The 27,381-nt window shown below is 37.5% G+C and overlaps 1 protein-coding gene across 1 annotated transcript in view; it reads right to left on the reverse strand.

Annotated features, from left to right (window-relative positions):
- Positions 1–15,482: 15,482 nt before the first annotated feature.
- LOC139938648 (rRNA methyltransferase 3, mitochondrial-like) overlaps positions 15,483–27,381 on the reverse strand; it is a 36,029-nt gene continuing 24,130 nt past the window's right edge. The window contains exons 2-4 of the mRNA XM_071934255.1: positions 20,032–20,273; positions 18,563–18,721; positions 15,483–17,127 (exon numbers count right to left, since the gene is read on the reverse strand). Coding sequence (XP_071790356.1) covers positions 16,640–17,127; positions 18,563–18,721; positions 20,032–20,273 — 889 coding nt within the window. The 3' untranslated portion in view covers positions 15,483–16,639. The remainder of the gene's footprint in view (positions 17,128–18,562; positions 18,722–20,031; positions 20,274–27,381) is intronic.

Here is a 27,381-nt window from a genome sequence, read left to right on the forward strand (position 1 = left end):
GCGCCGCCATATTGGAACTAAATTACTGCGACAGAAACGACAATGAGGGCGCTATTTCAATTTGCCGAGGTTGGGAAAAAAACACAGACATAAAGAACCTTCTTTATGTCTGTGAAAAAAACTATGGAAAGGCATAAATGCAAATCAAACACAGATCTCTATTACTGTTTGTAAAAATTTTCAAAGTTTACAAAAATTGTAATTTTGGTAACATTCGGCCGTCCATGCCAACCAAGACCAAACCAGGGCGGTTTGTTTATCAACAAACGAAACGTTCTCTTAATCTTGTGGAAATGATGTGGGTGAGGGTGTTATACGCCTCTCTGAATGGGTGCGTTCGTTTAGCTTCCCTGGGTCGACCCCGTCGTGTGGCATTGTTCCCCCCAGGACGAACGTGTGCAGATAATAATACCACGGGAAAGAACCTGCCACACACCGGGGTCGACCCAGGGGAGCTAAACGAACGCACCCTATATTTATGCATGGTGTCATAATTCTAACCCAAAATGAAGCTATTGCGCACGTCCGCCACTACTTGCAGTGGCTGCGCCCACCTCGTTTTGGGTTAGTCGACGAAACTCTAGAAACTATAAGGCTCCCCCGTGAGCCTATAGTGGTCTACTATTTTAGGCCTCCTTAACGCTATACGTTTTTCAAATCACGTTGATAGGTGAAAGTTTTACGACCGTTAGCCAGCAATAACTCAAGTTTCTTTAGGACTACACTACCAACACTTTCCACACACACTCAATATACATTCATAATGCTTGCATTTCCTTTTTGTTGAGTGAAATTAAAAAACATCGTCAAAAAATTACATTTTCTGCTCGGTACTCACTGTTGTTTTTCTGCCGCATCGCATCAGCCTACTACATGTAGATCGACGAACTGCCGAGCATATTTAATGATTGGTTGCTATAACTGTTGAATGATTTTTGCTTTGTTTCCAATCACGTGTACACGATTTTAGAATTTAAGGCCCCATTCATCGTGATTTATTGAGCGTACGTCCAACGACGCATACAAAGTTGTCTGAGCACCAAATATAGCAAGTTTTCGGAACATGCTGTGCAACATCTATAATCTACTGTTTTTACCACCGCTTTTGGGAGTAGCAGAGCGTCGGCCTCATTAATTTTTAGTTTATTGTCATATCAATTAATTCTCATGTAAACTTTCTGGTCAACATCCGCCGGGGCGCGCGCCCCGCGTGACGAAGTCCCCTGATAAAACATCCAGTTGTATAATATATTGTAACGAATCCGGGGTGGGGTATGGTTCTTATGAATTTAACCAAGCTGCCACTCTGGAATCTGAAGAAGCCACAGGGGAAGGATGAAACATAATATTGGAGGATTGTCCTTAAACTCTACTGATGAGGCACATTGAAATAAATCAACTGTTTCAAACAGAGGGTTGACATTAACCGCAAGGAACTACACAGTGTGTATTTTATTCAATCATGTTCAATCACAAAATGTACATAGCGCCCTCGCTTGATTTAAACGGTATTAACTTAAGGTATTTTGCAATCAATCAGTCCGCTGGTTCATTCGCACGCAGCAGTACATGGTAGCGTGGCTGCTCGTGTTGTAGTAATTATCTAATGAGATTCGCCAATAAAGTGAGTAGCATCGTTTGCGTGTGTGTGTTCTTGAATGGTCTTGAGTTCTTGAGGTCTTGAATGGTCTTGAGTTCTTGAGGTCTTGAGGTCTTGAGTGGCGATCTCTAGTCTGGAAGCGACTGAGCCCCGAGCTCTGGTTTTCGTCCCCTTTTAAAGCCTAGCAGAACTACGCGCTGCACGCAGCTTGCCTAAGCCAGAGAACTGATTGGTTAATTTATAAGCGTTAAGAAAACGAAATATGTAAACACCTTTGGTAGCGTGCGCGCTAGCAGTTTGTTAGCGCGCGCGTATAAGCGCGCGCGAACGCACAGTCCCATACGCACAACCAAAATGTGTGAAAACTTATTTAGCTGAAGTTAAACTTACACTAATGGTGAATTAGCAAGACATTATAAATAAAAGAGATAGAATTAAAGCCATTATACACTTTCGGTAAACAGTATTGTCCAAGTCCCACACTTCGTGTATCACAACTTATATATAAAATAACAATCCTGTGGAAATTTAGGCTCAATCGGACATCGGAGTCGGGAGAAAATAACGGGAAAACCCACTCCTGTTATCGCGCGTTTCGCCGTGTCATGACATGTGTTTATAACAAATCCGTAATTCTCGTTAACGAGAATTTATATTGTTTTACCGTTTTCTCAAAAAGTAAAGCATTTCATGGACTAATATTTCAAGAGAAGTCTTTCACCATTACCTTCTGTAAACCCTGTAAATTATTTGTAAATCTGTGAACTTTTTTTTTTTTTCTGTACCGAAAGGGTCCAATGGCTTTAAATTGTCTCCACAACTCTATAATTAATTCTAAAACGCAAGGCAGTTTTCGCCACACTATGTTATCATAATTATCTCGTGGAACCCTATACAAATTAAAATAATAGAAACGGTAATTGTATTGGTCTTTAATAACTACTCTTACATTCTCTCACTTAATTCACTTTCAGAAAACATTTGCGTAGTTACTTTGAGGGTTTGTATGCCAGCTACCCCTACATCCTCTCACTTAATTCACTTTCAGAAAACATGTGCCTTGTTGTTTTAAGGGTTTGTAGGCCAGTTTGGTTAATTTCGTATGGAGACATTCGTAAAAAGTACCCGATTCAGCTGCACATGAGGGCTCTTTCGATAACAAAACCCGACGGCCGATTGCTTAAAAGGATTTGGCAAAAATCTACATCCTGAGTCCTGACAAGACTGCGTTCTAACAATTTTGTTGCTTCAGAACTTTGAATGGAATGTTCGTTTACAGCTTCAAAACAGCCGTTGATGTTTCACAAAGTTCGTAACTATGAAAGCATACTATTCTTAAACGGTGATTTCATGTACTCTTTTGTAGGTTTAACTGGCAAAACCTATACAATGTATATGAAAAGAATCAGTAATGTATTTACTTTCTTTTTGAAAATGTTTCAACTTTTGCGTGTATACGTTTTGTGTGGGGGATGACATATGGACTGTACCACTAATGGTGCAGAGTTAAATGGAACAAATAAAGTTTCACAACAATGGGTTGCTGTTTGATGCGTTTAAAAAATGCTGGAAAGTTGGGTAGGCCTACATGAGTGAGTGACTTAATTGTAATAAACACATATGTAACAGATGCATGTATTAAAGCCTAATGTTTTTTATTTAACGCGCAAAATTAAACCCCCCTGTACAAAATGGTATATACACAATGCCATTTACCCCTCTGCGAAACATCAATGAGTCACTCTGGAATGTTAATGGGAGTCCGAGGTTGCCACCCACTTCAAACCTAAAGAGGTGGCTCTGTGTGCAGCCTACAGCTACCCCCCCCCCCTAGACCAACAGGTGGCCCATATCAAAACCAGACAACCACACATGTAAGGAGATATCGCCCGTAACTCCAGCCAATCAGACAACTCGTAAGAGGGAGTTCGGTTCAGGGTTTTGTAGACTTGCAACCCGACGTCTGTAACGACACAACCGTGTTGGATTCCACAAGGATGCCATGCCACTGGACCATCTAACTTTCAATCCAAGATGGCGCGGCTTACGCTTTTAATAGTATAGATTACCCCAGAAAGTAACTCCCCGGTCGCTTTTGAATGGCCAGTTTTCAGGATTTATCCACTTATCCTCGTGTACCCTATATTCACGCACTGAAGACTTGAGATAGAACAGAACCAAGAACAACTTTGAGCTTTATTTTTATTTGACCGATGTCATAGCCCACCTGAGAGGCCGTAGAACGCCATCTAAGCACAACGGAGGTCGTCGTATGCAAACGACCCCAATTTGTCTGCATACGTTTTGCGTCACATAAATTCACGCACTTGTTTTGAAACGTCAATACGGGACCCCTTTCTATTAGACCATGGGATGGGTATTGAAAAGGGGCCTATTTTGGGGGTTTCGTGGTCCCCATCTCCGGACTGCATGAAATTTGACGCACAAGGGTTTTCAATGGAACTGAATCCGAATTTGGTTGTTGCTAAGCTCTTAAACTGCACAGTTGGTGAACAGACCAATTTTTGGGTCATTTAGGTCAAAAACAGTATTTTTTGATAACGTCTGTATACACTGGGACTATTTACCAATCGTTCACGGCAGTGCAAGAACCTTTTCCAAGTGTTTAATGTGAACGATGTAAATTTTCCCCTTTTCTGTCCGATTAACATGCAAAGGCCAACAACAAAAACCCATGATTTTTATTGATTGAAAATCAAGTACAATGCCATTTGTTTTTCGTTGCTACGACGTGCGTGTGTTACATTTTTATTATCACGCGCGCGGCCGAGTTAGATGTGGGACGCAGACGCACTATTTGTTCGTATTCCACTCGCGCTTGTGTGATAACTTGTAGTTTTGTCGAACGAGCCTGTGAATCGGCATCCTTTTATTCAGGGGTTTGAAGAAATACTCTGTATGTTATAATGGTACAGTGTAGGAACGAAACACGATAATGCTTCGAATGACGTCACCCACATCGCAGGCTTCCGTGGATTTGTAGATAACTATTTGTCGCCGTAATTGTTTCTTTTCGGGATTCGGTGCAGGATTTTCGCCAAGCAACAGCAAGTACAGTCGTTTGACCAGTTCCGGATCACTTTTTGAACTCATGGTTTTTTTTTTGCCTTCTCTTTAATATTTTAAACAAACGAAGTTGATCAGTTTACCTGAACATTTCATAAAACTCACCAAGTATCCATTAGCAAAAAGAGAATAATACTTTTGAAGTGGCTTCGAGAATAGTACTGTCACCCGTTTGACCAGTTCCGGACCGGTTGAATTTATTCCGAATCAGTAGAGCGCCCTCTATTGTAACCAAATACTCCCATTCATAAAACTGTTCCACAAGGACACAAACTTCAGAAAAGTGTGTTGACATGGACGTGTGGACCTCCCTCTATCGTTATATTGTTATTTATAGTTATTTTAACTGGCTTGTTTCTATTAATTATTTAGCAAACAAAAGTAAAATTAAAAAAAACAAATTTATTTATTTACTGTTCTATTTATTTACTCTTCTATTTATTTTAATTTTTTGTTTGGTGAAAATGAAGGGGGGGGGGGAAAGGTTGCACTATTATTAATGGAGGGATGGAGGGTTATGGAATAGAATAAGGGATACTGGCAATGGGGCAAGTAAACAGTTTTTATTTTAAATTGGTTTTTGCCTCGTGTAGCATGAAGGAGGGAAGACGTCTTTTAAATCAGGTGATCACAAAACTGTTGCAAAAAACTCCACTGTGTTGAAATGTCAAACTTTATTAAAGTTAAACTTCTTGAGCAAAACATTTATGCCATATTATATAAAAACTCCCCTGTTTTTTATTTGCCCCCATCTTTATTGTTTTTATTGATTTATTTTAAACAAAATAATTTCAGTTAAAAAACAAAATTTGAACTCATTAATCAATTTATTTATTTACTCTCTTTTTTTTGTTTGGTGATTGGAGTGGGCGGGGGCTAAGGGAAGGTGACAATACTATTATTGATGGAGGGGTAGGGTGGTTACTGGAATAAATTAAGGAATAGTAGGGCAAGTTAACAGTTTTTGGTTGTTTTTCCCTCATGTAGCATATATATGGAGGAGGAAAGACTGGTCTTTTAAATCAGGTGATCGAAACTTGCTATTTTTGGGAGAAGACAAACTCAACTGTGTTGAAAGAATGTCGAACTATTTTCTTTTGCAAAACAACGCTATATAAAAACTCTTCTGTTTTGTATTTGCCCTGCATAAAAAAGTACAGAAAATTGGCAATGGCCCCGCCCCATTGGCCCAAAGTTTTTTCAATTCAAAACAAATTTTGTTTACTTGTGAGATTATTTTGCATTACTTATAGCCAAGTCAACTAAAAACTGTTACTGCAGGTATTCTGATGAAATCAGAGGGCACCCATTTTCACATAAATTTTAAATTGATACATTGTAATGTATATCATTGAATATTATGAAGAAGAAAAAAAAATGAAAGAATAAATAACCTGCTGAGCAGCAATGGTAAAGGATGCAGTTTAGAACAAGAAATCATTTTTTGGTCAACTTGGCTTAAAGGCATATTATCACGAGAGACATGCCAACAGTCTTGCACGTACATAAACTTATTAGCACATAAAGCACATTCTTTTTTTGTTAACACAGTTCAATATTTTACTGATACTTGACAAGTTTATTTTGTACAGTAATCTACATGTAGTTTAACATACATCATTGAGCTCAATCCATGAATCAAAAAAAATGAATGGGGTGGTGGTAATTAAAACATAAAAATCATGTAAAAATACATTTCTCTGTCACATTTGAAAAAAATCACATATTGAATTATTGCTTTATCAAATATTGCTTAACATGTAGTGTGAGATATAAACTGGGCTTAACCAAGCAGTGCTCCAAGGTGGAATTGAATTTTGGAAATGAATTTTGGAAAACGCGAATTCCCAGTTGTTTGATCCCCTCTAGGCTGAATTGTGTAAACGTTTCTATCTCCACTAATGATTTATAATTCACTAATGATGTGTACAAATGAAATCTATTCTTCTTTCCCAAATACATTGAATTGACCTTTTGACCCAAACCAAATTCCCTCTTTTAAGGTACATGTAAAACCCTATTTTTGTACTATGTAGGTCTCTGTAATTTTTCAAAATCTGCTCTTGGCAACTCTGCTCTGGGCAATTAAGAGTACATTGCCTATTTCAACATGAGGGTTACTTAGGTTAGAGCAACTCGATTTTCCCCACTTTCATAAAGGATGCTATCTATCATTTCTATTGAAAGAGAGTACATCATAAAACTGAGTTTGTTGACCCTTGGGACCTTTGATCCCCTCTTTAAAGGCACTGAACACGACTGGTAGTTGTCAAAAACCAGTATTTTCACAATATTTTATACTATCAACAGCTCTCCATCACTTGTTACCATGTAAGTTTTTATGTAGTTTTACATGTAGTTACCAAACGTGTACAGTGCCTTTAACGTAATCTTTAAAAAAAGCAAGATCATGGACTTTGTGTAAGTGTTTCATCTTTCATCCCAGAGCACTGCTCCATCTTCAGACATTAATTTCATACATTTTCCTTCTGGCATAGCTCTCAAGGCGGTCACTAGAATATCACCTAGGCCTGGTCTATCTCCGACAACAATATATGTACATGGTTTAATCACGCCCCCACCTTTATCAAACACGGATGGCCAAGGAGCAAAACTCTGAACTGGGTCTCCAGTAGTTTGTGCATATATTTTACCCCCAGATTGAATAATTGCTCTAAATGCAGAACCAAGGCCCCATGGTGCATGCCCTATTGGCAAACCTGCAACATCCTGTAACTTTAAATTTTTTTTGACATCTGTAATCAAATTATGTACATCATCTGAAAATGAATCCAAAGAAGGGATCCACACAAGAGTTGCATCTTGGTCATTGATGTTGGTGTATTCCAGGTCAACCGGTAGAAATGTTGCAGGAGTTGTTACTGGTGGCTTAATTTGGTATGCATGATAGCCTTTAATGTCAGAATTTAGAAGTCTGTATCTGCACACCATTCGTGTTGATATTGCTGCTGCTGCCAAGCTGAAAAGAAAAATTGTGTAAACTTTATAGTGCTTATTTGTTGTGCTGCCATGTACTGTCTAAGCAAGCAAACATGTGTACTAAAAGACACTAGACACTATTGGTAATTGTCATAATAATGAAAGAAAAAACACCCTTATCATCATTCTGAGGTCTCGAAATCAAAATTCGTTGAAAATAACTTCTTTCTCAAAAACTACGTAACTTTAGAGGGAGCCGTTTCTCACAATGTTTTATACTATCAACCTCTACCCATTACTCGTTACATAGTAAGGTTTTATGTTAATAATTTCGAGTAATTACCAATAGTGTCCACTGCCTTTAAATAAAGGCAGATAAAACGTGAGATTAGTAACTTGTTTATTTTGACAGGACCAGGTGGGATCAAATCAATTATACAAAATTTGGATAAACCATTTTGTGGGACGCAACTGCCCCCAAAAGTTATGCCAATGCAAACAAATATCTTGTTAAAGACACTAGACACTATTGGTAATTTTCAAAGACTAGTCTTCACAGTTGGTGTATCTCAACATGCATAAAATTCTAAATCTGAGGTCTTGAAATCAAATTAGTGGAAAAGTACTTCTTTCTCGAAAACTTCAATGTACGTCACTTCAGAGGGAGCTGTTTCCCACAATGTTTTATACTAACAACCTCCTCCCATTACTCGTAACCAAGAAAGGTTTTATGCTAACTGTTTTGAATAATTACCAATAGTGTCCACTGCCTTTAATTCAAACCACACATTCATGACAAACAAACTTGGTGACACTATGTTCCAACAGTACATCTGGGTCATAGGCAAGGGTTGAAGGAACACACGTTTGATGCATCCATTTAAGGCACCCATCACACTGTATCCACAACAGATTATCCCCCATACGGACATTGTGTTCATAAGAAATGTTGCACACTGTGCAAAATGTCCCTGTGCTTGTCGGGTTCACTTTTGCAGAACGACTCAATTTCCTTAGATATCTTTTCTTGGCATTTTTCTCCATCTCTGCTTTATGTCTTATCTTCTTTAGCTTGTGCAAGGCCATTTGCCTTAGACATTTAGATGAAGCTAAATTGTCAGGCAATGAAGAAACAAGAGTGTTTGGTCGAGATGAGCAAGATGGTCCAGCTTGTGGGAATGTGAGGGCATCTTGCAAAGTGGAGGATATCATGGATGCTGAGGATGTAGGCTGTGTGGAGTCAGATGGGTTGTTTGGTGTGCTTCCTATTTGTTCAACTGCAGCAGCAAGCATATCCAGCCCACAGAGCACTTGGCTCTCCTGTGCGGGGGCATGCGGTACTGAATATGTTTTTGCTGGTACTGCTTTCATTTTGAGCTGTTTATACGTCTCGAAGCGTGGTGAAACAGTACCAGCCATCTCCCCTCCGTTATCCTCATTAACAATGGACATCCTCTTCTCATACTTCGTAAGTGTGTCTTTGTCCAAAACCGACTGGAAGACCTGAAATGCTTGATCAGCTCCGGAACTGGTCACAGGAACAATGCATCACAACAAACGATTTCGGTAATTTTATCTCGTCAAAAAAAAAGGATGACTGCTCTAATTTAGCTTGAAGTATTTTTTACACCTTTTTACCGTTTGAAATAAATGTTAATCGTCCTAGCGCTGCAATTTGAAAGGTGAGCAGTTTAACAGCGTTTTTCAACAATGTTTTTTTCTTTTTTCTAACGATCATTTTTGCCGACAAACTTTAGAAAAATTGCCATAACATATTTTTTCGATGATGTTTGGCACCTTATTTTGGGTTGGTTGGTTTATTGGATGTGGTTCTGCATATTCAATAACAGAAATCGGTAATGTGACAAGTAATTTAATTATGTGGCTGCTTCAAAGTTTGAGTGATCCGGAACTGGTCAATGATCCGGAACTGGTCAAACGACTGTAATGGATTTTCTGTATTTTATTCATACCTACATACAAAAATTGCGTGGTCCAAAAGTGGGGACTACGGTTTTGAGCAATTCTAGCGATCATCCCATGGTCTATATGCCTTCTTTTCTTCTAAGCACTCGAGTCCATGCGGCAGGGAAACTAGAAGGCCAAAACTGCCAGTTATAACTACTTACCCCATCAGTTGTTGGGTTTCTACCAGGCTAATTAGCTGAACCCTTATCTTACACCCGGCCTAACCTGTGGTGAAGCCATCAATTTACAAAACTAAGTTATACAACACTAAAATACTGTTTTTTCATAGTTAATTATATTATAACAAATTATGAATAATAAATGAGCGTATTTTTTATCAATAAGGCTTCTGATGTTTTTTGTTTTTTTTAACCAACGTGCAAATTACAATAAAATCGTAATTTCTGGAAATTTGCCTATAAGGCGCACGTCCACTTCAACCTTCCACAGTTTTTTGTATGTTGTCATGTAAAAATCATGTGATCTTGTAATTGAAGTAGTGAAGTATGGCAGACAACAAACGCAAAGAACTTTCAGGGTGTTTTAAGTGTTTTTATCAACCATTTTAGCTAGGCATAGCCTATTTTGTGTTTAGTCTTATAAGGTAAGATTTTCTACTAAAATTATAGATTATCTAAAATATCAACCAGAAAGGCTACGATTTGTCCCATCATTGTAGGAGATTGAAGATTATGTTGTATATTTTCATGAAATTAAACAATTATGTCATTGCGTTTTGTAAACAAATAGGCCTTTGTCATGGTGCAGCCATCTTTATTTTCTCCCATTGATATGATAACAATGTAAGTTAAACAAACAGCATCGCGTGAGCGTTCAATAAAAAAACCTCAACCATGTATTTCATATTCAACGCGCGTACAGAATGGCGCGCTTTTCATCTTGCGGTCCCGTCGCGTTAGACCTTATCGCAAATACCAATGCGCAAGCGCAGACTGTAGAATGAGGTGCATTGTGGGATAGATATGAATCAAATTTTGCTACCAGCTAGACCACAATGCACCTAATTCCAAGCTTTACGCGCGCGCCCCAGTATTTGCGAAAAGGTCTTTTGTGCAAGCAGCATCGCGCAGTGCGCCCTCTAGTTCTTATATTATACAAATATTGACTGCTTCGAGTGCTATGGTTAAAACTATGACTCCCGAGGTGATCCCCAGAGCGTTCTATTTTCCCGAGGCGAAGCCGAGGGAAAATAGAACGCTACGGGGATCACCGAAAATTTACTAGAGCAGGACTTGAACCTGCAACCTCTGGATTAATATGCTGGTTCACTACCAAACATAACTGTTAGCCCTTCAGCCGATTTCACGAATCGCTAGGATTAATCCTATCTTGAGAACTTACACTGCAAAAACTGTGGTGTTAAAATGTACACCATCGGTGTTAATTTTAATTCTTTTCCGTCATTCATATTGGGTAAGAATTTCGGTGTTAAATAGCTCCTATTTTGGAATCAAAATAAGTTAACACCAATATCGGTGTAGAAGTCTAACACCGAATGGGGAGTAATTTAATTCCAAATTGGTGTTTATATTGGGCAAAAATGCTGGTGTTAAACAACCCCGATTTTGGAGTTAAATTAATTTAACACCAATCGCGGTGTAGAAATCTAACACCAAAGGGGGATTAAATTAATTTCAAAGTGGTGTTTATATTGGGCAAGAATGCTGGTGTTAAACCACACCCGTTTTGGAATTTTTTTAACACCAATTAGGGTGTATAAATCCACACCAAGACAGGGAGTAAATAAGACGTTTGATGCTACTCAACACCAGTACCTGGAATTAAACACATTCAACAATAAAACTGGTTTCAACTGTATAAACCAAAAATATGGTGTCAATTTATCCCAAAGTGGTGTAAATAAAAACAACACAAGTAATAACAAGACAATTTGTTCTGGTATATAAACTTTTGATATTATTGCTTCAAAAATATATATCTGGAATAAATCTTTCAATATTTAAACAATAATCATACAAATAATACTAATCAAATCCAAAAGTAATAAATGGAAATTTTCTGAAAGTGTCTAAACCATCAATACAAGGCATTTGACATCATCAATTGGCAAGAATAAAATTGCACTTTGATTTCAAGGATCAAGAAAATTAGCACTACTGATTATAGTATGAAAAACACAAACTAGCGTAACACCCTAACAAGAACAGACTGTATAAAACAGCTGTGAAAGCTATAATGTACTTCTGAAAGCTATCCAGTATGAAAACAATCTTTAGTAGTCACACAACATGAGATTACCAATCTGTTAAGTAGTTTCTATATTTAATGAATAATCATTGACATTACTTTAGCCTCTTGAATAATCATGACAATTCTGAAAAGATCATTGTTTTTTCCTTTCTCTGTCTTGTTTCTATTCAAAAAATAAAAAGGTTTCATAAAATAACAAAAAAAATGTCTTTTAGCTGTAGGATATGCCCAATAAAGAAAACTTATTTGTACTTATCTATAGCTAACATAATATTGTCGTTTGAGTTTTACATTTTCAGAGTGGAAGGGAAGGTTTACACACTTTACTTTGATTTGATTCCAGTAAAAAACCTGTAAGGGAGATACTATAAGCATGCAAATGAGTCACACACAATAATTACATAAATCATTGTAAATTTTCTGGATAATCTCAAACATCAACCCCAAACATTTTATAAATTGGCAAGAAGCTACATACAATAAATATCATAAAACTGCACTTTGATTTCAAGGATCACAACAATTAGCACAACTGATTTTCCCCAACTGATTACATTATGAGAAAAACACGAATTAACATCAAATCATAACAGGAACAATGTACATACATCAATCTGCTCATCAAATCATGGAATGTACTTTAATTCCAACCAAACCAAAACCATAGATTTACAAACAAATATGATCTTATGCTAATTGTTCTTCAGTATGACAGCAAAAGGTTTCATTTGTCTTTTTTCTGTCTTTTTCTTTTCAGATGAAAAAAAGGTTTAAGAACATGAAATAAAATACTTGGAAGCCCCTGAAGTAAAATAAATCATTCCTTTTGTTTTTTAACTGCAGGGTATAGGGTATGCCCAATAACATCATATGAAAAATAACATATTATCTCAGAATGACAGAAAAAGTCTACATTTTAATTTTGATTTGACAGATGAGCATTCCCTATACTTCCTGCCATGTTGATTAAAAAGATGGACTCATGAACCTCTCTGCTCCTAAAATTACCCCATTTGGCAACGTACAGGGTAAGAATGAAGTTCTAAACAAAGTAATGGACATAGAGGTGGGTTACAATGTTTCAAAAACCTTCAATACAAAATACACCTTGTACTTAAACACCACAAGATGATGAATTTTGACAAATAAGGGTACTTCATTAGCATGATAGCACAAAACCTGGGATGATTTGTACCTACTTCCACAAAGTTTTACCCATGTAACATCATACACTTCAGATAGAAGATCAACACTAGGTAGTCTACCCATCAGAAGCTCAACACAGCCAGCTGCTAAATTTCAAACCACACTTTCTTTGTCGAATCATGGTTGAATGTGTACCTCCTTACCTCCTTCGCTTCAGCTTCTTCACCAACATAGTTTGTTTCCTTCGGGGTGGTGATATGAATCTCGCTCTCTTTGGTTGATATGGGGGGCTACTTTCTGATTAACCGTCATCACTGGGGCTGATAATTCCAGTTGTGTCACTGATGATGCTTGGCTCACGACCACAGGGAGCTGAAAAATAGAACGTACATTGACTTTGGGTTTCAGGTTCAGGTTTATTTTTCATAGCATTAGCAATACAATAGAAGGGTATTAAAAATAGATGTAAAAATACACATCAGGGGAAATTAATATAATTTTTGTTGTTTCCCTTCACTGCTATGTGATAAGCACTATCTCTTTGCATTTCAGGTCCTGCAGAAGAAAAAAACATGCACTGAGTATACAGTGCTTATCACACATGGTGAACGGCAAAGAAAATGTATAGTTATAGTAGACATGGGTCTTTGTTTTTGTCCCATTAGCTTGTTGACAAAGTTCGTCCATGCAGCCAAATTAGATTGTTATACTTACTAATACTAAAATAAAATGACGGTTTCAGTTCGGGCCCAGTACAAAGTTGCTAAAATATTTATGCTTAGTACTCACCCCACTCCTCCCCTTCCTTTAGCACCATCATCGTTATCCCCTGATCTGATTGGAGAACATCATTTATGACATCAGCATCAATGCCGGCACCATGTTTGTCATCAACAAAATAAACATCTTGATCTTTATCTATTTGTAATTTTTTTGTTTTTACTGTGGATGAAAAGAAAGAAAATAGACAACAATTATTTTGTTATCGAAATTCATGAAGGAGCTTTTGTTTAATAAGTTATGTCCAAATAGTGTTTACTAGGCAAGTTAGGCCTAACAGTGTACATGTACTTAATGTAAATGCACTGACTAGCCCTGGCAAGTCGATACACACATGGTGCTACCACAAAACAAATAAATATCAATTTTTTTGTCCACAAAATAACCGCAAAATTTTTTTGTAATTATTCATCTCTATTTTCTTATAGGTTTTTTTTTGTGACAAGTCTTTTTAATTGGAAATATTACACTCTGCTAACAAAATAAAAAATAACACCCTTGAGTTGGCCCACCCTCTTGTCGGTGTTAAATCTATCATACATATCTATACATATATGTATTAAAATTAGCACAATGGAATACTCAAGCCAACACGTAAGCCAGTAGCGGCCGACTAAAGTTGGTTTTCATGGTTTGACCTATGTTTGACCCCCCCCCCCGTTGAAAATTCTTTTCATTTCAATAAATGTTAAACAAATTATGAACTTTTGCCTTATTCATCCCTCCTATCCTAAGTTACCAAATCACTCGGCCGGCCGGGTCTCGTTTGAGGACAAAAGCTAAAACAAAAATTCCTCAGTTTTTATGGAACTTCGGAAGTTTTGTATGATTGCATTGACTTGTGTATAAGAAATTAACAAGCTTGATTGTGGTTAAGAACAAGAAAGATTTCACAAGTTAAGCGAATTAGCCATCATTACCATGGGGGTAGAATTAGACTCCATGTTTAAACAATTTCTAGCTAGGCTAAACGTACGTCTACATACACTACTTCCATACTTAGAGTACGCCATTGTAAGTTAATCCACTATGCATGAGACCACAAACTGACATCAACGTACTGTTTATTATGGGACGTGTTCTACATGACAATTGTGTTGCACCAATCGCCCCACACACTTTAGATCGTTAATTTGCCCCGCACCGCTCAGGCAAAACTGACAAAAAAAGCTTCTCATTTGGATGCCATAAATGACTTACCAAGATCCACAAACTCGTCGTGGTCCCCCCTGAATGGGACTAACTTCCGGATGGTCCTTTGAGCGTCACTCACTCTTGTTATAGGCATGTTGATTATCAAAAACAATTGATCAGAACACTATTTCTTGGTATAATTCTGTATGGCAGCAACTTTCTCTGACACGCTGTCTGTTCACGCCAGCGGCCGGCAGCGCATCCCATAATTTCGTCTTGACCAATCACAGGCCCCCATTCGACACACGCATGCGCTTTAGCTCGAAATTAACACCACTATTAGGTAACACCAGCGTTTTGAGTTCAAATTAATGCCGATGGTGTCAATATGACACCGACTTTAATTCCAAAAGAATAAATAAAACTTGGTGTTGAAAATTTAACACCACAGTTTTTGCAGTGTAGGATGGGTTCAATGCATCCTAACGCTATGGATACGGAACTTAACATGTCCTAAGACCTAAGATTATAGGAAAAGTTTTGTGAAATCGACAGCTGATGTTGGCAGTCTCCCTATTTTGTTCCTGGGCGCCCAGTCAAAGGCAGGTACAGGCATGATATTTGGGCATTGGAAAAAAGTAGGAACATTTTATCCAGTACAAGGGCTGACTTACATTTACACATGGTGTAAGCTTAACAGACTTTCCAGGCTATTTAATCACATTTTTCAAAGGAAAAAATAATCCTAAATTAGACTTAAGTAGGAAGAGTATCATGTCTGCAAGTAATACAAACTGAACATTTAAATGCAAACATGTAAAATATAGACCTTTATCACGACGAGGTCATCTTGATTTTACTCCATTCCAACTCATTGTAACCAAACTGAGGCTGGAAGATATAATAGTCTGGTGCAATTTTTGCACAATGAATGTTAGCATTCATTACTGTTATTGGAAACAGGGAACATGACCAAGATGGTGACAGCGTGATAAAGGTCTATAGCACCTTCTCATAGCTTGAGTTTGGTTTCTGTGCATTTTAAACTAACACCTGTATCACCTCCCTAAAGACCTTTCTTTTGCAACGTCACTGCCAAAGTTTTTGCCAACCCAGGTTGGAAAACTATGGAAATTGCCATCAATGCAAATCAAAAAAAGATCGCTACTGTTTGTGACAATGTTACCAAATTATTCGAAAATTGTGTTTTGTTAAAATCAAAACAACTAATTATGAGAGTTATTTAAAGGAATACGTTGCCTTGGATCGGACGAGTTGGTCAAAACTAACATGTGCGAACTAACATGGTCGGCCATTTATGGGAGTAAAAATTTTGACCCCCATAAATGGCCGACATGTTAGTCGACAAGGTAAAAGGAAAACCACGCAATTTCGAGGCATGTTTGTGTGGATCATTGTATTCTACTTTTACAACATCTTTCTACCCATATGCATTTTATAAAAAACGGTTACAAACGCTTTTCAAAGACCAACTCGACCGATCCAAGGCAACGTGTTCCTTTAATTGAAAGCTAGCAGAAAATGTTGAATTTTTACGATTGAGTGTTTAACTAACATTCGGCCGACCATCCCAACCAAGGCGGTTTGTTTATCAACAAAAGAGGTCTTTAGAATGGCTGAGCCAGGAAAAACACAGCTGAAACACAACAGAATGAATGTTTCCTTTCAAGTAGCTCTAGTGCTGTATGTTTAACCACTATAGTGGTTAAACATACAGCTATTAAGAAGTTCTCAATTGTGAATTAAATTCTGCCGTAGTGCCTCAAACAGTATGACACTAGCAGAGACTGCTGCATTTAAACTGTCCACCGCCTCTGCCATGGGTATGTGGACTTTACAGCCTGATGTTTTATCACAGATCTCCAGGGCTTGATAGCTTAACCCTTCAGTTTCACCACCGATAACCAATGCTGATTTAGTTCGCCAGTTAACATCGTGGTAGACTTCAGATTCTAAAACAGGTAAGTCTGTATATTCCTCTTGGCTTTCCTCCATCAGTTTCCTTTGGAATGGTCCACCATGGTTCCGCTTTCTTTTTGAGGGACTCGTCCCCGATTGATCGATGCTTGTTGAGGTGTTGTTATCTGCAACATGCACTGTGACGTCTTCATCCAGATAGTTGGCCATTTCCTTCCATGGAATATTCGCGATGATTGGCATGTGGAAATGAGCACCTGCCCCTGATCGAAGAACCTTTGGCTCCCAAAGGTCAACACATCCTATTAGAGAGAAAATATAGAAGAAACTCAAAGTTTATGAACTTTAGAAGGTTGATCCAATAAAATTTCCAGTTGAACTGAGTTGGTCAAAGATTTTAATCCAATTGAAAATAAAAACCTACTGAATTTCCAATTGGACAGAGTTGGTCAACGATTGCATTCCAATTGGAAATAAAAACCAACTGAATTTCCAATTGGACAGAGGTGGTCAACGATTTAATTCCAATTGGAAATAAAAACCAACTGAATTTCCAATTGGACTGAGTTGGTCAACGATTTAACTCCAATTGGAAATAAGAACCAACTGAATTTCCAATTGGACTGAGTTGGTCAAAGATTTGATTCCAATTGAAATCCAAACCAACTAAACTTCCAATTGGACTGAGTTGGTCAGATATTTTATTCCAATTGGACATTTAGTATTCCAATAGAAACCAACTCGGTTCCAACTCCAACCAACTTATTCCTATTGGATTTAAATTGGACTGAGTTAGTTAGGTATTTTATTCCAATTGGAAATTCACAATTCCAACTCATTCCAACTCATTCCAACTCATTCAACCAATTCATTCCAATAGGATTTCCAATTGGAATGAATTGGTAATTTTAGTAAGGGTAGAGAATAAAAAAGTTAAACTTTATACTTGGGAAATTATAGAGAGAGGATTGCCGTTAAACACCTTGGGAATAATCTCTGAAATGAGTTCAGCTCGGTTCATACTTCCTGGGAATGTGAAGCGAATATTGATGTCACAACTCTGTTTCCAATGCAAATAATTCGCAAGAGTTGAGCACAGCTCAACCATGGCAAATTATTTGTTGCAAATTTGTAAAGCTTCGCATCTGCGTTCGCATTCGCAGGAAGTAATGAACCATGGCTTTATTGTGGTGGTATAACAGTTTTGGGTTTGTTAATTATAATAATTTTTAGTCCTGAAAAGTGTAGTGTGAATGAGAGCTTATATAGATTAAAGGGTATTGTAAAAGGGACTTTTCTGGCATCCTGCTTTTAAAAGTTTGGGCTCAATTTCATAGAGCTGCTTTTACAGCCGAATTACAACAGAATAGGCGCTCTCAGTCTGTAACTTTTGTAGCGCCGTAGTTTTAAGTTTCTTTAGAGGTGGATTAAAACGGCTCATTTAAAGGTCATATTGTCCGTTGTGGATATGTAGTGGTAATGTGTTTGAGTCTTTAACAACTGTTTTGGTTATGAATGATATACCCCCGGACGTGATACAAATATGTGTGAGAGCACCCTCAAGGCCGGTTTGTAGTCGGTCGCGCGACGGAAATCTTGCGCGCAATCCTAAGACTGAGGCCTAAAAACCGTGTCTTTTTATGATCGCGCGTCAAGATTTCCAACGCACGACCTTCGCGCGACCGACTATAACTCGGCCTTCACGCGGTGAAAAATACGGCGCACACGACGACAAACCTTTTGTGAGGAGAATCCTCTGGCACTGTGCGGCCACAGCTGAACGAAGGATGGTCCCAAGGTTGCCTGGTTCCCTGATGTTATCACAGATCAGCGTAAGAGGCAGCACCGATGACTGTGAATGGAGTGTGTTCTCATGAGTTGGCTTCTTAAATACACCTTGTTGGAAGAGGAAAGACACAAATTACACAAATTGGAAATTTTAATAGATGGGGCATGTGGTGCTTTACCTGGCTGGCCAAGATTTTTAACTGTTGTCTTTATTGTATATTTGCTTGTGGTAATGGTTCTGTGTTGTTGTTGTTGTATGTCCACAGCCTTTACTTAAATCTAGCTGTTTTTCTATTTTTAATAATGCTCTTAAAGACAGTGGACACTATTGGTAATTGTCAAAGATTAATCTTCACAGTTGGTGTATCTCAACATATGCATAAAATAACAAACCTGTGAAAAATTCAGCTCAATCGGTCGTCGAAGTTGCGGGATAATAATAATAGAAAAAAAACACCATTTTCGTATGAAGTTGTGTGCGTTTAGATGGTTGATTTCGAGACCTCAAGTTCTAAACTTGAGGTCTCGAAATCAAATTCGTGGAATATTACTTCTTTCTCGAAAACTACGTCACTTCATGAGAGGGAGCTGTTTCACACAATGTTTTAAACTATCAACCTCTCCCCATTACTTGCAATCAAGAAAGGTTTTATGATGATAATTATATTGAGTAATTACCAATAGTGTCCACTGCCTTTAATCATTTAGTTAATAAAAAATATAAAACATTCAATGTTTGTATGTAGCTGCTTGGCACCTCTTAAAAACAGTGTTCCACTGAGAGGTCTCCCCAGGGTAAAGAAGAAATAAATAAATAAACAAATAAATAAGAAAGGTGTGAATAATTTATTACAAACAATTGAAAAAAAGAAAGGCCATTGAGGAACCACTTCACAAAAGATCAAGTATACGACAATCTTCAATGCGCTACATTAGAGTTACAAATATATGTTCTTTCACAAAAAAAGCTTGTCACATGTGTTTGGATCAATGGGAGTTAAAATGTTCCTTGAGTCGAACATGGCACAATGCAGATTATCTGAGGTTCAGTGATTCACGGTGAGTGCCTACTCATATTTCTCACAAGAAAATCTTCAAACCTCAAATCCTGGTGCTTATTATGAGAAACTTTTTATGTTTAATTTTTTATGGGGGTCAAGTCAAGGTTTTATTGCAGAAAGGATATTTCCAAAGGACTCCAGCAGCTCAAAAAAATTCAAAAAGATTTAGGAAAACCGACGTGTTGGGAGTCATATTTGAGTCAAGCTTTTTTCAAGATTAAAAACTGAGCAAACTGTTTAAAAAGTTTGTAAACCTCTAGTTATCCTTAGAATAATACACTCACAAAGAGTGTTACCACAACCCTTTCTAATTGTACACATGCACCTCCACTATGCAAGCCATCAAATCATTCTTACCTATAACGCCCTGTGGTGTTACAACATCCGACCACATGGTGATCTCTCTGTAGGGGATTTTGACGAGAACAGCTCTTGTCTTGTGCAAAGGGATACCCTCCAAACTCTGGAGTTGACTGAAGAACAGTGTGTGGGCTTGGACCCCCGAGTTTATAGCATCACTGATCAGACGGCGTCCTTCAATCATTACCCTGCCCGATTGCTCTCTGTATTTGCGAGACTTGACGAGCATCATCAGCCGTCTATCAAACACAAATCAAGAAAAAGATATTTGGAGTCAAATAAGAAACGAAGGATTGTTCTGCGATGGTAACAGGTATAATAATGACATTTTGCGTCATCTGCGAATGCGTCAGCTTTGAGGACGGTCACCCCTAAAATTTCTACCACAGTACTTGGGATGAATCTGCGTTTTTTAATTAGAATTTTAGTGTTTTTTTCTGTCTAAGTCTATGGACTAGTTGTGACTGAGGAGGGCTGGGCTTGGAGTTGGAGTCGGGTCAGGATGAGGGAAGTGTGGAAGAGGAATCACCAAAAAAAAGACCTAGGGCATGATGTAGAGTCAGAATGAATAGCAGAGACGAAAATAAGCAGGCAGAATGACACAAAATCTTAACATGACTGGTATGAGCTGATTATTTTATTTTATCACATGGTTGGTGTAAAATAGCCTGAATTAAAAACAACAAAATGAATTTGATTCTGGCTGATGAGACTGCACTTTGTGGTAAACTGTTCAAGCCTGGAATTTCATCTTAGAAAGGATAGGGCAATTTTCATTTTGCAAAGGGCAATTCCATTGAAACATGTTAAGGTCAGTGGGAAACTTTTGAAGGGGCACCAAGGCCAAGACCAGGGGGGCAACGGAGGTCATGACCTCTGTGGGCTGCGTGTAATTCCAGGCCTGGTATTCATTGGACCTACAATACCAGATTCATCTGAGTGCTAATAGAATGGATGTTAGTTACAGACTACAATGTTCAGTTATTGTTTGATTGATGATGAAGATTCTTAAAAAAGAAGGCGATATGTAATTTGCTGTTAAATGGGGAAAAGTCTTAAGATCAGCTTGTTTGTTCTGATTTGCTCTGTACTAAGTTAAGTCACAACATTTATTCTTAGAAATGAATTCTTTACCTTGCAGAGCATAAGCATTGAATAAGGATTTACCAGCATGTTATTTTGGTGCAGAATTTTACTCTTTTGTGCTCATTAGGTGCAGTAAATAAAGTTAAGAAATTAAAGGCAGTGGACACTATTGGTAATTGCCAAAGACTAGCCTTCACAGTTGGTGTATCTCAACATGTGCATAAAATAACTAACCTGTGAAAATTTGAGCTCAATCGGTCATCAAAGTTGTGAGATAATAATGAAAGAAGAAAACACCCTAGTCACACGAAGTTGTGTGCGTGTAGATGGTTGATTTTGAGACCTCAAGTTCTAGTCTTGAGGTCTCAAAATCAAATTCGTCGAAAATTACTTCTATCTCGAAAACTACTCCACTTCATAGGGAGCCGTTTCTCACAATGTTTTATACTGCCAACCTCTCCCCATTACTCTTAGTCTTTACCATGTGAGGTTTAATGCTAATAATTATTTTGAGTAATTACCAATAGTGTCCACTGCCTTTAACGTATATAACTATAATAAATGTGTTTAAATTTTCAAGCAAATGCCACCAAAATACAAACACTAAACACCAATCTGCAATTGACCAGCGATGGTTAGAAAAGTAAATCTACAGCAATTGAAAATTATTTGTAAGTTTCCCATCGTTGAATTGAGACTGATTAAAGGGCCTACATAGGCTACAAGAACGAGGCTCCATTAAACGGGCATGCAACTTTTCAGCTGATCAGCAGATTTCCACTTTTGTCTTTTCTAACAGTGCCATAGAAAACTGAAAAACACTGTACAAAAGTTAAGTGTAATCGGCCATTTCCTCTGTTATTTTTGCAATTAGAAGAAAGTTGCATGTTTAATAAAAGCTTGCAGTAAAAATGTACGTTTTCTTTTAGTATAGGTAGGGAATGGTTAAAAGTGTTCAAAGGGTGTTCCTGTTTGTGGCTACAACGGCTACGGGCTACAAGATCGAGGCTCCATTAAAGCATGCAGTAAAATATTGACATCATGATCAAGGCAGGCTTGAGGATGTATGGAATTATGAACTCTCAGCTCACCACCCAGTTGTCGCATTTGATACCTCACCCTTTATAACGATAGGGAGGGAGGGTGCGTGCATTCAGTAAACTGGATGAGAAATCATAATTCCTAATACATCCACAAGTCAGCTTTGAATATGACAAGACATCCCCTCTAACTTAACTTCATATGAAGTTTTTACAATGTTTAATTGTTTAATTGTAATAGCTTTATGGTCCAAAACAACAAGTCTTTTCTATAAAAGTATTAAATAAGTCAACCCAAAAAGTAATATATTTCAGAAAAACAATTTCATCCTGTGAACAGATTTTGTGCCCACCAGGGAACAATTTCGTCCAGCAACTTTGCATAGCAAAACCTGTAGACGGAACATATTTTGTGCACACTGAATGCCAATATTGGGTAGAATTTGTGATTTTTGAGTAGCAACTGATACAAGGGAAATCGCTCACTGCACACTGAATACATGTATTGAGTAGTAAATGATAACTTTTGAGTTGCAACTAATGTATTTTGCAAAGCATTTTGTTCTGCTACAGTATACTACAAGGGGAATCGCTCACTACGTTATTTAGTAGCAAATGATAACTTTTTGAGAAGCAACAAATGATTTTAGTGTAGCATTTTGCTCTGCTATACTACAAGGGAAATAGTTTATTGCATTTAGTTTACATTCACATTTAAATGAGACAAATTATGGATTAATTCGAGCTGGTGAAAAAATTATCATTCACAAAACCGTTTTAACATCTAGTAAGGCGTGAGATATTTTCTTGGTAAAAACCCCCACAGCAAAACAGATTGCAGCAAAACTACACAAATCTACAAACCACCCAAATCTTATCTACATTAATTTTATCCCATAGTAACTTTTTATAACATTGAATTAAAAAGATTCTATTAATTAGTGCTTTAAATCGCATTAGATTAAAGCATGGAGGAAGGAAGAGAAGGAGCTCGAACGAAGGGACTTCAAAAGTCGAACCCGTGGTACCGCGGTCGTTTAATGACACCTCGTAATCACCCACATACCTTATACAAACATCGGGCGACCTGGCGTATGTGAGTTTGCGCGTGCGCACTTGGTTCTTCACTCAACTATGGTGTCAAATAATGTCGTATGGATATAATAGAAAAACCAACTTTTTTTGAGACGTGATAAAATGTGTGTACACTTTCGCCCACCAATTCGAAAAACACAATTGAATACCAACCATCCTTAAGTGCTAAAAAATACCCCAATTTTGCACCACCGCAAGTGACAGGAAAGTCGCAAAAAATGTAAAAATATGCTATGATATTTCCATGTAAACACCACAAACGGTAAATGAAAACGTGTATATTCACAATTCTTGTCTCCAATGATTCAACTATACACGAAGGCAACGGTGCAGAGTGGCGGTACCACACCTTCTGTCAAAGAGATCTAATCACGCTCACTAATCGGCCGTCCAGCTGTGGAGGTCTCCTATCTTTTTCCACTGGTCAGACAGGGGCACTGTCATGGTATTCTTGTTTTACTCTGCGGTTTTGCGGGTCGTTCGAACTCCTTCTCTTCCGTCCTCCATGATTAAAGTAAACTACATACTCTTTGTCCTCACTGAAGGTGCAGTAAATTAAAGAGGTGTTCATTATCTCAAATGAAATTCACCAAAATACACATTACTAAAACATCAATAAATCTACAATAATTTGTTTTTTTAAAGGTTTATCCCATAGTAATTTTTATAACATTGAATTAAAAAGGTTTTTAAAAATTAGCACTAGTGCTTTAAATCACATTGTAAACTACATACTCTTTGTGTTCGCTGAAGGTGCAGTAGAATAAAGACGTGTTCAATATCTCAAACGAAATTCACCAAAATACACATTACTAAAATGTCAAATCACCAATGATATTTCTTTGTCTTTATTGAATTTACCTTTTATTTATTTTATATTTTTATTTTAGACTGTCTGAACAATGTCAAAAATAGTTGAAATTACGAATGAAATATTTTACGAATTTAATCCGTCATCCGATATTATATAACACCCAAGCAGATCCTTGCCATTTGATTGGAGGATTGTCCGGCACGTGATAGCAAATAAAAGTACCATTGCACGCTGAGTCACTCACCGTGCTTTTTCGTTCCATCCGAAAAGTACCATTGCACGCTGCCAGCATGCAATAGTACATTTCGGATGGAACGAAAAAGCACGGTGAGTAAAACATCACTGCGTGCGCGTGTCTTTGGTAACGCAGCAGTGTTACTGCAAGGCATATTAGTAAAATTACTAGCATTCGGCTTCTACAATTAAAATTGCCATTACAAATAGTGCAGTCTCATTTACGCATAGCGCGTCGCACGTCGATCACACCCGGCCCGAAACTGTTGCGCACAACGTATAGGGTTTCAAACTTTACAGACAGTTGGCGAAGAAGTTGTACATTTTAAAATTATTGCTACTTCATATTCTGTTGAAGGCATTATTAGTCAATCATTTCGTGGTGTTTTGATGTTCATATCTTAAAAGAATCCACCCGCTGTAATCAAAATTCAAGTTCATGTCACTTCATGACCCGTGTTACGTTGTAAGTAATGAGGGCGCGCTAGAATGCTTGCTCTATCGTCCCCGATGCGTTGTGTATAAACAACCGTCATGTTCTTCACGAGCACCAGTGAATTTTTGCCACACAAGTACCAGGTACTTCAGATCACACAGAAGATGGTGCCAGCTTTTTTTTCTTCTTTCGTTCAACTAATGCACCCGCTACCCGAAGTTTCAGTACAGGTACCATACACATGACCTACTTGCAATGTGGCGTACGCAAAATGGACCTGCTCCACTCTGCGTGTGGGGGGTTTCAACTGAAGTAACATACCGGAGGGGCGGAAACGCGTGCATCAATCCGCTTCATTATTGTATCATTTTGTAATAAAATATTATAATGTCATCAAATTTAGAGGCTGGGGTGTTGTGAGTGACAGTCTTATTTAGCATTTTTTTTAGTCTATATGTTTATCATTATGTTCTGGGGTAAAACAAAATGTACACTAGATATTAAAGAATCACACAATAAATTATATCAATTTCTCCTTTCTTAGAACATGTAAAAATTGGTTTAATCAAGCATCTCTGAAAGTTCATCAAATGGAATTGCTGTAAATAACAAATTTAAAACACTTAAAAAAACTGTACACTATTAAAGAATCCAAAATAAATTTTATTTCAATCAATTTCTCCTTTCTTAGAACATTTAAATTGGTTAAAAAATCAAGCATCTCTGAAAGTTCATTAAATGGAATTGCTGTAAATAACATATTTTTAAAACACTTAAATTCAATTCATGTAATGAAACTGAAACAATAACCTTAATTTACAAATACATGTACTTGTACTCACATAGAACACAAGTAATGATGCTTTTATGTTACACCTTGTTATTTTTACTTATTCAGTTGGACACAAATAATTTTGCGCATTCCTGGTTATTTTTTACATGATTTATCTTCTTTTAAAAAAACTTTTTTTGAAGTTCACTTAGTCAGCTAGGTCACTTGCTGGATTACTTGAGTTTCTATACACAATGTATGTCACATGAATAAAATTGTAAATCGAAAACACACACTTCTTTGGTAGACCCCGTCCCAGGACAATTGTTCTCTAAAAATAGCTAGTAAGAATATCATGTCATGATGATATCACAGTGAGAATCCAGCCTTTTATATTGGACGTTCCTGAAGACGTTTATTTTAACGAAAATAAATCATGTAAAAATACACAGGAGTGCACAATTTGTATAAATTGTATTAACATAAAAGCATTGACTTTAATATCAGCAAACCTTTATATAGATTCATTGTTGCTTAACAGCATAACATTTAAACCAACTAGCTGTTCTTGCACTACGAACTCTTCTCAGTTCTTATTAACTTAGCTCCTGAGTTGTTGTCAAATTAATGATAATGACACGTCTTTGAATTATGGCCAGTTTTATGGCACTTGGCGCATTTAATGTTGTGTTTTTTTTGCAGTTTGATCTGATTTCTGGCAAGCCACAACTTTCTGTTTTGCTTCCTCATTAGCTGGTCTAGTGCCTTGATACCCTGCCAGTGGTTTGTGCTTTTGAAGTAGTCTACTGTCATTAGGTGATTCAGTTTTTCCAGACCTTGTGCATTGAATATAGACAAAGAACCATGTCTTTCTATCAATTCTGCTGCATGTTTCACTAGAAGGTGCATGTATGGCGTTACATGCCTGTAGTGATAAATACCAACAAACATTTCCAGCCAGCGGTTTACACGAACTCTTAGTTCTTCAATTTTTGGACCGTCATTTGTTCCAGTGCAGAACTCATTAAATGATCGCAACAACTCATAAATTTCAAAGAATTCCTGCCAAACGTCAATAAAAGGCTGCACCTCTTCTTCAGACATACCTTGAAGTAAGTCTTTAACTCTATGCAAATTCCTGAAAAGTTTTATCTTCTCGGGCCCTGTTAGATCTCGCCACTTAAGCACCTTACTTTCTTTTCCAAGATAAAAAGAAAACCCAGGTATCCCTATGTCTGACAAGAGTTTTTCCAAATCTGCACAATGTGTTGCCTGATTCCTGTCAAACTCTTTTAATGCTCGACTCTGAATGGCATCCAATCTTCGCAACTCAATGATGAGCAAATTGAATAACACATCTGATATCCTCAGAAACATGTGTAAAACGTCAATAATTACTCTGTCAATGGGAATTGTTGCAAATAATGGAGTTCTTGCACAGCAGTATTTGTTTACTTTGGAAGTTTTCTGAGCAAGGCAGGCAATTTCTGCAGTGGTACGAGATGCTGATTCAACAGATAAATTGTGGAGAGTTCCTTTTTCTCGTTTACAGTATATGCAAGGGTACTTAGAATTTGCACTATTGAGGCCACAAACTGTCAGGAGAAACTTATAATCACCACTCAGATAGTAAACAATGGAATACTTAACACCATCCAATATGTACTCAGTAAAACACTCCACAGTTTGTATGATATCAGAGAGCTGGACTTTCAAGCTATCATATTTTTCCAGGTCACAAAGAATGGCTAATGGATGATGACTATGAGGCGAGTTAGGGTCCTCATCATTAAGAACAGTGAAAGTTACATTAACAAAGTGAATGTGTTTTCCCACGAATGTTCCGTCCCCTGTCAGTTTCACATGGATG

Source organism: Asterias amurensis, chromosome 6 (genome assembly GCF_032118995.1).
Source record: "Asterias amurensis chromosome 6, ASM3211899v1".
Lineage (NCBI taxonomy): Eukaryota > Metazoa > Echinodermata > Asteroidea > Forcipulatida > Asteriidae > Asterias > Asterias amurensis.